Consider the following 14,135-nt stretch of genomic DNA (forward strand, 5'->3'; position numbering starts at 1 on the left):
AACCTGGCAGTAAGATTATCTGCCCATTATCCCCACTCTCGATCTCCTGTCGCTCCGCCAATTTGCTAACCTGGTAGGAAGAGACTAGCAGGAACAGGGTGGATAAAGGGGAACCAGTGGATGTGGTGTATTTGGACTTCTAGAAGGCATTTGACAAGGTGCCACATAAAAGGTTATTGCACAAGATAAAAGTTCACGGGGTTGGGGGTAATATATTAGCATGGATAGAGGATTGGCTAACGAACAGAAAACAGAGAGTAGGGATAAATGGTTCATTCTCGGCTTGGCAATCAATAATCAGTGGAGTGCTGCAGGGATCAGTGTTGGGACCCCAACTATTTACAATTTATATTAACGACTTGGAGGAAGGGACTGAGTGTAATGTGGCCAAGTTTGCTGATGATACAAAGATAGGAGGAAAAGCAATGTGTGAGGAGGACACAAAAAATCTGCAAAAGGACATAGACAGGCTAAGTGAGTGGGCAAAAATTTGGTAGATGGAGTATAATGTTGGAGATGGAGTATAACTTTGGTAGAAAAAACTCAAAGAGTAAGTTATTATTTAAATGGAAAAAGATTGCAAAGTGCTGCAGTACAGCAGGACCTGGGGGTACTTATGCATGAAACACAAACGATTAGTATGCAGGTACAGCAAGTGATCAGGAAGACCAATGGAATCTTGGCCTTTATTGCAAAGAGGATTATGTATAAAAGCAGGGAAGTCTAGCTACAGTTGTGCAGGGTATTGGTGAGGCCACACCTGGAATACTGTGTGCAATTTTGGTTTCCATATTTACGAAAGGATATATTTGCTTTGGAGGCAGTTCAGAGAAGGTTCACAAGATTGATTCCGGAGATGAGGGGTTTGACTTATGAGGAAAGGTTGAGTAGGTTGGGCCTCTACTCATTGGAATTCAGGTAGGTTGGACCTCTATTCATTGGAATTTAGAAGAATGAGAGGTCATCTTATCGAAATGTATAAGATTATGAGGGGGTTTGACAGGGTGGATGCAGAGAGGATGTTTCCACTGATAGGGGAGACTAGGAACTAGAGGGGAAAATCTTAGAATAAAGGGACGCTCATTTAAAACAGAGATGAGGAGAAATTTCTTCTCTTAGAGGGTTGTGGATCTGTGGAATTTGCTGCCTCAGAGAGCTGTGGAAGCTGGGACATTGAATAAATTTAAGACAGAAATAGACAGTTTCTTAAACAATAAGGGGTTATGGAGAGCGGACAGGGAAGTGGAGCTGAGTCCATGATCTGATCAGCCATGATCGTATTAAATGGCGGAGCAGGCTCGAGGGGCCTTATGGCCAACTCCTGCTCCTATTTCTTATGTTCTTATGTGTATTTGGCAGTGACATTCTGTTAACCTGACATTAGGAGATGTGCTGTGACAGTCCGAGACATTTTGGAGTTCAAGTTGTGGCCTCTTCCTGATGGGCTGAGCTGATATTGAGAACTCACTAAGGGGAGAAATTAACCTTAAAACTATTTAAGGAATGATTCCTTTTGTTGTGACTGTACTTGCGCACCTGGGAGAGGTGATCTTACAAATTGATTATGAGTGCACTGCATTCTTTTTCTTAACCCAGATAGACCTGTGCACTGTCTAATAGGAATCGGATGCTTCCTATATGGTTGCCGGCTATTCTGGTATTGTAAATAAGGGGCTTGTGAAAATTTCCTCTGTCTTAACAAGTTTAAATGGCGACTTTGCCAGTTGTCGGAATTGCAACTGCTGCACCAAAACACTGCACCGTCTAACTGTCTTCATGTTTTGCTTTACTGATCACAAACGTTAGCCGAAATGCACAAGTAGAACTCATTGAAAGGTCACTGTGCAATGGTGACATTTATTGGTAAATGTTAAAAAATGTAAAAGGTCAAATTGAAGCACATTTTCTGCTGTTTGCAAGTTTATTTCTGCAATGAAAGGATTTGAATTGTACAGATGGAGCTTAACATAGGTCCCAATAGAACAGAAAACAGTTTTGCTGTCCCAGCATGCTGGCCTATTGACTTTTCATTAATTTACTTGGCTGTTGGATCTTCAGTGGAATGTCAAGAATTGAGATTGTAAACAATGGAAAGAGATTAGATTTTCAGGGAGAAAAAAATTAGACCAATAAAGAAGACATGAAGGGCATAAGGAGAGAAAGACAGAGAAATGGGGATGGAGAAAAAGAGAAGGAAAATGAAGAGAAACAGAAATAAGAAGAAAGTATAAATAATGAGAGTCAGAGAGAGAAAAGAGAAAGAGAAGAGAAATAAATGACCGGGAAGAGAGATTGAAGATACATAGTAAGAAGATAATAGAATACACAGATGGCAAATCTGAATTGAGCAGCTAGTAAGCTTTTACCATTCGTCTGGATTTCAGGAACATATAAGAACATAAGAATTAGGTGCAGGAGTAGGCCATTCAGCCCCTTGAGCCTGCTCCGCCATTCAGTAAGATCATAGAAACATAGAAAATAGGAGCAGGAGTCGGCCATTCAGCCCCTCGAGCCTGCTCCGCCATTCAATAAGATCATAGAAACATAGAAAATAGGAGCAGGAGTCGGCCATTCAGCCCCTCGAGCCTGCTCCGCCATTCAATAAGATCATGGCTGATCATCGACCTCAACTCCACTTTCTCACCCTCTCTCCATATCCAACGGTTCCCTTTGCGTCTAAAAGTCTATTAATCTCATTCTTGAACATACTCAATGGTTGAGTGTTCACAGCCCTCTGGCGTGGAGAATGCCAAAGGTGGATACAGTATCTTTGGGAACTGTGACATTTGGATGCAGGCCATTGGATGTGGAAGGCTGACTGTTGAGGAAAGTTTTGGATGAGTGATGGCCTGGTTGATCTGTTGGACATTCAAGTGCCATTTTTTTGTTTTACCTTCTCCTCAATATTAAAAATTTTAGTAGTTATTACCTACCACTGCAGATTGAATTAGTTGAGTGGAGACTATGTTATTAAACATGGCTGTTGGATGAATGGGCTAGATGGGCAGAATGGCCTTTTCGAATACCATTCTTTTGTCTTCTCTTAGTTGGGAAAGGAATGTGATGTTGGGAAGGGCAACTTGAAAAGAAGAGAAAAAATACAGTGAAAGGAAAGTAAAATGTATCGCACAGAAAATCACGATGACTTTTTCCCTGTCTGCAGCATGCGGCAAACCACCAAACGTGAACAATGCAAACGTTGTGAATGGGAAAAAGGTGTACGAACCGGGTGAAGAGGTGATGTATTCCTGCATGTCTGGCTACGCGGGGTTTGGTCTGAACAGGCTTATCTGCCCGAAGTCTGGGGTTTGGGGCCAGCCCAAAATCAAGTGTGCACGTAAGTGAATTAACAAGCTCTTTGAAACTTGGCCAAATTGTAACCAGTTTTAACTTTAACTAAAGTTCATTCTGAGACGACAGCACCTCAACTTTCCATTAGGCACTTTGCAGCCTTCTGGACTCAACAGTGAGTTCAACAATTTCAATCATTCCCACTGCTCCCATTCCCTCGGACAGCAGGAGCTGGTAATGATGCTGCTGTTGACATTTACAGCTTCTCTCAACCCATCTTTTGTTTCTTTACTTGTCCCATTACCACCTCCTTTTGCCTTCCACCATCATTCCTTTTGACATTTAATCACTCTTGCATTGCATCCTATCATAGACCTTCCCTTTTGTTCTTTCCTCCCTTCCCCCCTTTCCCTGCCTCTGTACTTGCATAAGGGAGCAGCGTGCGGCTGCTCGGCCTGGAAATCGTCGCGGTCCTGGCCTGCAAGACCATCAGCAGGCCGGGGCCATTTAGGGGGAGCAGCGTGCAGCGGCATACCATTGCAGGGAGCAGCGCGTGCTGCTGCAGGAGGGCGATGGCTGCAAAGTCAGGTCGCTGATTGCAGTGCGGGCAGGCACAGCAGGAGGGGCGAAGGAACGGCAAGAGTTTGTAGAAGGAAGTGACCCGGGCCCAGGAGAGGCGCGAGTCTGGGGCCCAGAAGATGCGACGGCCCAGGGGCAGCACGAGCCAGCCCACACTGCGATATGTGCGCGCGTTCGGTCCGTATAGCAGAGCTGGTCTCCAGTCATCTTGGATAATCCTTGCCACTGGACCAAGACCTAGCTCTGTCAAGCCCGTGTGGTGGCTGGTGTGCAACGGCCACCACACGTTAAAAAAATCCACACACAGGCATCTTCCACCCTCCAAGGTGTACTTTGGGATCGGGAATATTAGGTCCTTCATTGAAACACCTGTGAACTCATCCCTTTTTGGCGTGAAAGCAAGTCATCCTCGCTTATGATGATGATGACTTGCTGAAAACTTGTTACATCTCTAACCCATGCCAGTTCTGACGAAAGGTCATTGACCTGAAACATTAACTCTGTTTATCTCTCTCCACAGATGCTGCCTGACCCGCTGAGTATTTCCAGCATTTTCTGTTTTTATTTCAGATTTCCAGCATCCACAATCTTTTGCTTTAGTAGAGTTACAATGGAAAATAGTTGTGATCCATGTTGTGTGAATCTTGCTGGGTGAGGGAGTTCCTGGAGTGTGAGTATCCAGGACAAGCATATCTCCAGCTGTGTTCACTCATGATCAATGTTACTGAGCTTGAGGAACAGCAGGAGACACTCCAGCACATGTGGAAAGGTGGAGGGGTTTATCGAACATATGTTCCAACTGGTGGCCCGTCAGCTGCAGAGTGATATTGGGCAAGGACTGGAAGCAGGTGACCATCCATCAAGGTGAGAGGAGGAGTATGGAGGAAGTGAGGGGTCTCCTGAGGGAAACTGTCCTGACCAATACATTTTTAATACTGAATATTTTCTTCCATCAGTGAAGACTTGGTGGGGGGCGGGGGCGGGGAAGGGGGGGCAGGCACCTAAGAGCAATGCCATGGGACCATGAGGGAAGTAAATAATCACTTCTATAACCACAAACATTAAACCTGAAGGGTAAGCTGCCTCCCAGGTGCCAGGGTAAAGGACATAACAGAGAAGGTGCTGCAGCTCCTGGGATGGGAAGGGATCAGTTGGCTGATGTGGTTGGTGTAAAAAACCCAATAACATCTGGAGGAACAGGATTCAGGTCCTGCGGAAGGGGTTCCAGGAGTTAAGAGATAGATTAAAAATCAGGACCTCAGTGGTGGTAACTTCAGGGTGGTTGCCAGTCCAAGAGTAGCCAGATTAGGGAAGTGAAATGTGGCTTGAGGCTGATGCAAGGTTCAGATTCCATTGAGGTGTACAAAATATTGAGAGGCCTGGACATAGTGGAGAGTAAGGGCCTATTTTCATTGGTGGAGGGGTCATAGTTTTAAGGTGGTTGGTGGAAGGTTTAGAGGGGATTTGAGGGGGGGCTTCTTTACACAGAGGGTTGTGGGGGATCTGGAACTCACTGCCTGGAAGAGTGGTGGATGCAGAAACCCTCACCACTTTTAAGAGACAGTTGGATGGGCACTTAAAGTGCTGTAACCTGCAGGGTTACGGACCTAGAGCTGGTAATTGGAATTAGACTGGATAACCTTTTGTTGGCTGGCACAGATATACTGGTAAGTACTGCAGGGAATCGAATACGGCCAGGATGATCTCCTGGTCTAGTTTCGATCGCCTGAATGGGTTGGAGAGGAATTTTCCCAGATTTTTTTCTCCCTAAATTGGCCTGGGTTTTTTTCTGGTTTTTGCCTCTCCCAGAAGATCACATGGCTCCTGTTGGGGTGGAGTGTAGAATGTTTCAGTATATGGGGTGTCGCAGATGTGTGAGGCGGACTGGTTGGGCTGGGTGCTCTTTGCCTTTCCACCATTGTTCATTGGTTTCTATGTAACCTTCAGGGCTGCTGACCGAGGACCGTGCGGCTCTTTATCGGCCAGCGCGGACACGATGGGCTGAAATGGCCTCCTTCTGCGCTGTAAATTTCTATGTTTCTGTGGGCACTTGGAGCAAAGAGAGTTGTACCGACAGGATGAGCAGAGCTGGGACCCAGAGTTTTGAAGGGAGCTGTGGGGAGGGTTTAAGCCAATATAGCAGAGGAGGTGGGAGGGAAAATTAAAACAGTAAAGTTATGCAGCTTTGAAGAAAAGTTTTCAGATACATGGGTACGAGGAAGGGAGATTGAAAACGATGATAAAAAAATATCAGGATGTGGAAAGACAAAAGAAAAAGGAAACAAATTGCAAATCCAATATAAAATGTATATTAATGCATACCAGAAAAAAACAAATTAGAGAACTAGATTCACTGATGAAAGTAAAAAATCATGACATAAAAGCAGCGATTAGCAGAGCACTAGAGTGCAAGTATATAATAGAGATGTGATCTAAGCAGAATAACTTTGGATTAAGCTAAGTAATAACAAGTGATCGGTCACATTACTGGGAGTATATTACAGACTGCTGAATGGCAGAAAGGAAATTGAGGATTTTCAATTGAGAAAGGAGAGGTTTATTGCAGTGCATTCAGGGCTGTTTTCTCAGTCAATATGTTGCTGCTCCAACAAGTTAGGGAGCATTGTTTGACATCGTTCCGGATAATGAAGTGGGGCTTAGAGACTTCCAATAAGTATGTGAATATTTGGGAAACAGTGGCCACAATATAATTAGGTTCAGTGAAAGAATAGAGAAAGAAAAGCTGAAGACAAGGGTGCTTGAATTGGGGGGGGGGAAGCTAATTGCAGAGAAATAAAAAAGGGACCTTGCCCAGATCAAATGGAAGGAAAAATTGGCATTAGAATTATAGATCAGCTACAGGAAATATTTAAACAGGAGAGGGAAAGGATTTATTTATGTCTTTATCCAAACCCTTCAATTAGATTCCATCCTGTAACTCACTCCCAAACACCTGTCATTCTCTTTAATTAAAAGCTGCAAATGTATAAAGCATTGTACTGTACAGTGCACGAGTCCCAATTTCTATCATTAGAAGCATTTTTCTTTACGAGTTCCTCAGGTTTATTGCAATTACCTGCTAATCGTGTTGTTTCTTAACCACTACATGAAGACACAACAATTCAGGTTGTTCATTTTGAATGGTCTATCAGGATCCACACTGCTTCAACGACAGAATATTTTTGTGGGGGTGGTAGGATGATTTTTTTTTGTGCTCATCAGGGAAAGGTGTTGGCGCTGGGGACTTGATCCACTTTAGGTGCCCAGCACCAGGATCGAACTGACTTGGCAATTCTCACTCATTATGGTTTAAAAACAGAACTGACTTTGCATGTTCATCTTAAAATGAAACACAGCCCCCTATGGTTGAACAGTTGTTTTGTCTGTGTCCCTTTTCCTGTCAGTCTGAAACATCATTACTGAAATCTTCCTGATGTTGCCAGTTCTGAGCACTCTCGCGTTCAGATATAACATGAGCCAGATTTTTTTTTTTTAATTTTTCGTTGCCAATCTTTCCAATTCTTTGTCAAATCACAAACGCCAGAGGTCACCTTGCACACATCAAGGATCACTCTGCGCCAATGCTCTTAGCCAAAAGGCCGAGAGCCACTGCACCGTTCCTGGAAGTACTGCAATACCAGGTTCGTGCCATGGAGGTGGATGGGTCAGGCCCCCCACACACCTCCGTGGAGGTGGATGGGTCAATCCACCCCACCCACCTCGCCAGATGCGGAATCTTAGCGTCCGCTCCAGGGACTCGAGCACAAAAAAAAATCTAGGCTGACACTCCAGTGCAGTGCTGGGAGAGCACTGCACTGTCGGAGGTGCCATCTTTCGGATGAGACGGTAAACCAAGGCCCCGTCTGCCCTCTCAAGTGGATGTAAAAGATCCCATGGCACTATTTCAAAGAAGAGCAAGGGAGTTATCACCGGTGTCCTGGCCAATATTTATCCCTCAATCAACATAACAAAAAAACAGATTATCTGGTCATTATCACATTGCTGTTTGTGGGAGCTTGCTTGTGCACAAATTGGCTGCCATGTTTCCTACATTACAACAGCGGCCACACTTCAAAAGTACTGCATAGGCTATATAGCGCTTTGAGACGTCCAGTGGTCGTGAAAGATGCTATATAAATCCAAGTCTTTCTTTCTTTCTTTTCCTCTCCTTCACTCCAACGATACAGCTTAGCCCAAGCTTTAGAAAAGCTATCCTTGTGGTCTTTGAGGGAGAGATTACATTTGGAGCCAATATACACAATGGTTATTAGCACTAATAGCTCTCACAAATCTTTAGCATCATGATAAGTTATTGCCAGGGCAACTCGATTAAATTACAGACTCACCCGTGCTGATCAATTACATAGATCGAAATTATGCAAAATCAAGATTGTAAAATAATTATGATTTATGTATTTTTTCCCGAAAAGCAAAATCTTGCCATGTGCCTTACATGCTGGAAAATGGAGAAATGCAGGCAACGGATTTCAAGTTTGGGAGAGAGGTTTACTATAAATGCAATGAAGGGTAGGTACTGTGCAGAGACTGTGCAACAGCAACCAAATAATAATAATAATAATAATAATGCACTTTGTTGTAAGAATGGTAACTTTGGGACGGTTTTCATTTCTTCTGCACCATTTCCTCTTTCCAAGTCACCTCATAGACCCATGCCACCCACCTTGGACAAAAGGATTGCATGGTCCAATCTGTTGGCAGGAAGTGACCCAAAATTGGGCCTTCGACTTACATCTCCAAGCTGGGAATCTATTTTACGTATATTATAGTTTCTCAGCTTGTCTAGAAAGTTGTATTAAAACGCCAAAAGAATTATGCTTAAAATAAACCTCTTCTTTAATTGTGTATTTATTACATTGTCACCATTTATTCATTTGTCTCTTATTAAAGCTGATCAAAAGATCCAATTCCCGATTCTAGGCCTGAAATGTATTGGTGAAATTATTTTGCTTCCCTATTTTTAATACTAGCTGTTCCATCAGATGATGCCATGAGTTATTAGGTAAGTGAATTACAAGGCAGGAAAATATTGAACCATTGAGATATCCATCAAGATGTAACTGAGACACACGAATAATTGTACAGATATCCATTTCGGATTATGTGCCAATTTAGTAAGACAATCGAAATAAAAGATCGGAAAGGTAAAGTTCAAGATGCTAAAGTCTTGATTTATATACAGTACCTTCAATATTATCAAAGTGATAGAAAGTGATGCTACATTATAAAACCATTGGATTCCCAGCTTGGAGTCTCCGATTGACCAAGCAGGCTGCTGTCAATGGTCCCTTCAGCCAGACATCAGGAGGAGACCCCAGACAAAACTCTTTCTTGATGTTTAAATGTTCAACCATGACATTTTCACTGGAACTGTTCACGGAGAAGGAAGCAAACAGCATGCATTTGGGAATAAATTGAAGGTGTATAAACCATGATTTTAAAATTCTCTATGGTAGAATTTAGATTTGTATATCTTCAGCAGTCTGCTGACTTGTCATATAACCTGAAAATGCTACTGAGAGATACCTGTACAGTTATTTGTGTGTATCGCACACCTCTCAACAGCTGCCTAATGGCACATTTCAGCCAAGATAACCATAGAAGTTTACAGCATAGAAGGAGGCCATTTGGCCCAAGGCTCTCTGCTTGAGCATTAAAAAACATGAATCCCACAACACCATGCTCCCCTACATTTCTATTGCAGGAGACTGTACCTTTCCTAATGATGCGTTGAATTTATGGGAGTTCAGGGAAGAGTGGAATCCAGGGGGAAGAGTCTTTCTGGGCTGTTCTTGCAGTTCCATTCCCAATAGATATTGACAGAGTGGCATTGGTACTATCCAACATGGATATTAAATGCATTTAATGCTTGGCCATTCTTGTGAAACTTTTGAGAGATGTTTGTACATGTCTCAGCATCTCTTAGGTCCGCTTTATTATCGGCTTTTGTTTTAAAAGTGTAAGCTGGAGGCACTTTGGCTGCATTTACACTGCAGCTGTGGCATCATGCGAAGCGACACTGCTTTGCACTGATGCTAATAAACTGTAGCATACATTCTGGAATCAGATGCTCCTCTGACTGCAGCAAAGTGAAGTGAGACTCCCTCCTCGGTCGTATTTAGAATTAGCGTCAGTGTGAAGCAAAACTACTTTGCAGTGATGCTATAGTTGTAGCGTAAATGTGGCCTTGGTTCCAACAACTCACCAATCCCATCATAATATCATTGGAACCAGAGCTTCATGCTGTCATACTGGGGCATTTGTACACATCTGCTGGTTCTTATACGATTAAACATGGTAACAAAGGAAAGGAAATGGGAGACACCGTTCAGTCTAAAGATCTGGGACTGGATTTTCGGTCTTCTGCCACCCCTATTGGCGCCCCGGAGGGGCAGCAATGGTGGCAGGAATGGTTTCCCGGCGGGTGGCCAGCTCGCAACGTCCCCCCGCCACCGGGAAATTAGATGCCAATTTTGCAGCACCGCCCAGGAGCGTGAGCCTGTGTGAAACGCAACCGCTTTCAACTGGGCTTTGATTTTGAATCGACGCTGAGCCTTGAGCACCCCATAGCGCCCTAGTAGGACTGCCTGGAAAACCAGGCGGTCAGAGCTGTCCCGGCGGCAGCGAGTGAAGTAAGTAATGAATGAGGTAAGTGTGATTGTTCTGTTTATTTTTATTTTTGCGATTTATCCTAATGTGGGGTGGTCAAGGTACTGGGAATATTTTTTGTGTGTTTTGTGGCGATTTCTTATTCTACAACCGAACCTCTCTTAGGGCGGTCCGAGGCCGGCTCTTTAGCTCGGGATTTTCCATTGCTCAGCCGGCCTAGTGCCCTAAAAGAGGTGTGCAATGCCTCCTTTAGCACTCCGCTCCACTCTCAGGGCCCAGCTGATTACTCAAACCATTTCCTGGCGCAAACTTTGCCGTCCCGCCACCATTACTGCCTGAAATGACCAGAACCGAAAATTCAGCCCATCTTGTTTACAAAATTACAGGACCAATTTTCCTGTTTCTCTTTCCCCACCTCCAACCCCCATTTGTCCTAGCACTAGTCAAGCATAGTGCACCCAAAGTGTACAGGGTGCACGAATGTGGTGAGCAAACTTAGCTCATTGGCATGGCCCCATCATGGTATAAGTCCCCCCTATTGAAAAATCCTTGCACCAGGAAATAGGGGTGAAAACAGAAAGAGCTGTGGGACTTGTTTTGTCCTTACACACTATTATAAATTCACACAAGGCACATTCTGCAGACAAGGTCACTCTGCGACCCTAACTTTTATTCACAGGACCAAGAAGTGATGACCCTGCGTGGGACCTCCCTTTATATATCTGGATGACCAGGTGAGGAGTGTCTCCCACAAGTTCACCCCCCGTGGTCAAGGTGTGCATTTCTTAGGTGTATACAGTGTGCAGTGTTGTTGCATGAAGGTTATATACATGACATCACCTCCACCACCCCCCCCCCCCACCCCTCCACCATGTCTTTTGGGGTCAAAGATTAAGTCTTTCGGGCAGTCGATGCTCTCTCATGGAGCGCCGCAGTTGGGGCTCTGGTTGTTGAGCCTTGGCCTATGTCCCTGTCACCTGTGGTGATTCCGGCTTGTCCGGGCTGGCCACAGGGACTGTGCATGCTGCTGAAAGTTCTTGTTGCTCGTTCACTGGCAGTGGTGTGGGCAGCATGAAATTCCTCAGGTTCCTCAGTGTCCATGCTGAACCTTTTTTTGAAACTTGGTCCAGATGCTTGCGGCATATCTGTCCATTGTTAAGTCTGACCACTTTGACCCTATTCCCCTCTTTGCCAATTACAGTACCCTCAAGCCACTTGGGCCCCAAAGCGCGGTTAAGAACAAATATAAGGTCATCGATTTCTATACATCTCCTCTTTGAGTTACAGGCATGGCACTCATTTTGGGACTGGTGCTTGCCCTCAACAATGTCTGACAGGACTGGATGAATGAGGAACAGCCGAGTTTTAAGTGTACGTTTCATGAGTAGTTCCGCGGGCGGGACTCCCGTGAGCGAATGCGGTCGGGACCTATAGGCTAGCAGGATGCGCGATAGGCGGCATTGAATGGAGGATCCTTGAATCTGGAGCATACCTTGTTTTATGATTTGGACCGCACGTTCCGCCTGGCCATTGGAAGCCGGCTTGAACGGTGCTGTCCTGACATATTTGATGCCATTACCCGACATATTTGATGCCATTACCCGACATGAACTCCCGGAATTCATAACTAGTGAAGCATGGGCCGTTGTCGCTAACCAGGATGTCTGGCAAGCCGTGGGTCGCAAAGACTGCACGCAGACTCTCCACAGTGGTGGATATCGTGTACGAATTCAAAATGATGCACTCGATCCATTTCAAGTACACATCAACAACAATGAGGAACATTTTTTCCATGAATGGGCCCGCGTAGTCTACGTGAATACGTGACCATGGCCTGGTGGGCCAGGGCCACGGGCTGAGTGGAGCCTCCCTGGGGGCATTGCGCAGCTGGGCACACGTCGTGCACCTGCGAACGCAATGTTCCAAGTCTCAGTCAATTCCCGGCCACCATACATGTGACCGGGCAATGGCCTTCATTAGCACGATGCCTGGGTGCTCGCTGTGGAGTTTCCGGACGAATGCTTCCCTTCCCTTCTGGGGCATGACTATCCATAGTAGGCAGTCGGCTTGGATGGAGAGCTCATCCATCCATCTGTGAAACGGTCTGACCTCCTCAGGACATGCTCCGCGTGCGGGCGCCCAATCCCCAGTCAGGACATATTTCTTAATCAAGGATAGGAAAGGATCTCTGTTGGCCCAGGTTTTGATCTGGTGGGCTGTGATGGGGGAGCCTGCGCTGTCAAAGGCATCGACAGCCATGACCATCTCGGCGCTTTGCTCCGCTGCCCCCTCAGTGGTGACCAGTGGAAGCCTGCTGAGCGCGTCAGCGCAATTTTCGGTGCCTGGCTGGTGCCGTATGGTGTAGTCATATGCAACCAGCGTGAGAGCCCATCGCTGTATGCGAGCTGACGCATTGGCATTGACAGCTTTGCTGTCTGACAACAGGGATGTTAATGGCTAGTGGTCCGTTTCTAACTCGAACCTTCTGCCAAAAAGGTACTGGTGCATCTTTTTCACCCCGTAGACACATGCGAGTGCTTCCTTTTCAACCATCCCATAATCTCCTTTCTGTTTGGGAGAGCGACCTGGAGGCATAAGCCACAGGTTGGAGTTGGCCCTCATCATTACTCTGCTGCAACATGCACCCAACCCCATAGGATGATGCATCACATGTCAAAACCAATTTCTTACAGGGGTTGTACAGGGTCAACAGCTTATTAGAACAAAGCAGGTTCCGCGCCCGATTGAAAGCCCGTTCCTGGCAGTCCTCCCAAAACCAATCGCAACCCTTACGCAGGAGTACGTGTAGCGGCTCCAACAATGTGCTTAAATTCGGCAGAAAGTTCCCGAAATAGTTCAAGAGTCCCAGAAATGAACGCAACTCCGATGTGTTGCCGGGCCTGGGCGCACGACGAATCGCCTCCGTTTTGGATTCGGTAGGCCGGATTCCGTCTGCAGCAACCCTCCTGCCCAAAAACTCAACCTCTGGGGCCAAAAACACACACTTGGACTTCTTTAGTCATAGGCCTACCCGGTCCAGTCGGCGTAGCACCTCCTCCAGGTTGTGGAGGTGTTCCTCGGTGTCTCGACCCGTGATAAGGATGTCGTCCTGAAATACGATTGTTCCAGGGATGGATTTGAGCAGGCTTTCCATGTTCCTTTGAAAGATAGCGGCTGCTGAACAAATGCCAAACGGACACCTGTTATAGACAAACAGCCCCTTGTGCGTGGTGATGATGGTCAGTAGCTTGGATTCTTCAGCCAGTTCTTGGGGCATGTAGGTTGAAGCGAGGTCCAACTTGGTGAACAGCTTGCCGCCTTCCAGCATGACAAAAAGATCCTCCGCTCTCAGAAGCGGGTATTGGTCTTGTAGTGACACTCGGTTGATAGTGGCCTTGTAGTCGCCACAGATCCTGTCCATTTTTAGGGCAGAGACGATGGGGCTTGCCCAGTCGCTGAATTCAACGGGCGAAATTATGCCCTCTCTTAGCAATCTGTTCAACTCACTCTCAATTTTCTCCCGCATCACATATGGCACAGCTCTGGCTTTGTGGTGCACTGGTCTGGCGTCTGGGGTGTTGCGTATCACTACTTTGGTACCTTTGAAAGTCCCGACACCAGGTTGAAATAGTGACTCA

General features: G+C 45.7%; 1 protein-coding gene across 1 annotated transcript in view; it reads left to right on the forward strand.

The window, feature by feature from the left end:
• The window catches only part of LOC139226231 (beta-2-glycoprotein 1-like), a 69,710-nt gene that overhangs the window by 39,905 nt on the left and 15,670 nt on the right, over positions 1 to 14,135 (forward strand). Inside the window, exons 2-3 of the mRNA XM_070856853.1 lie at positions 3,164 to 3,337; positions 8,301 to 8,397. Coding sequence (XP_070712954.1) covers positions 3,164 to 3,337; positions 8,301 to 8,397 — 271 coding nt within the window. The remainder of the gene's footprint in view (positions 1 to 3,163; positions 3,338 to 8,300; positions 8,398 to 14,135) is intronic.

This window comes from Pristiophorus japonicus, chromosome 16 (genome assembly GCF_044704955.1).
Source record: "Pristiophorus japonicus isolate sPriJap1 chromosome 16, sPriJap1.hap1, whole genome shotgun sequence".
NCBI classification, from domain to species: Eukaryota; Metazoa; Chordata; class Chondrichthyes; family Pristiophoridae; genus Pristiophorus; species Pristiophorus japonicus.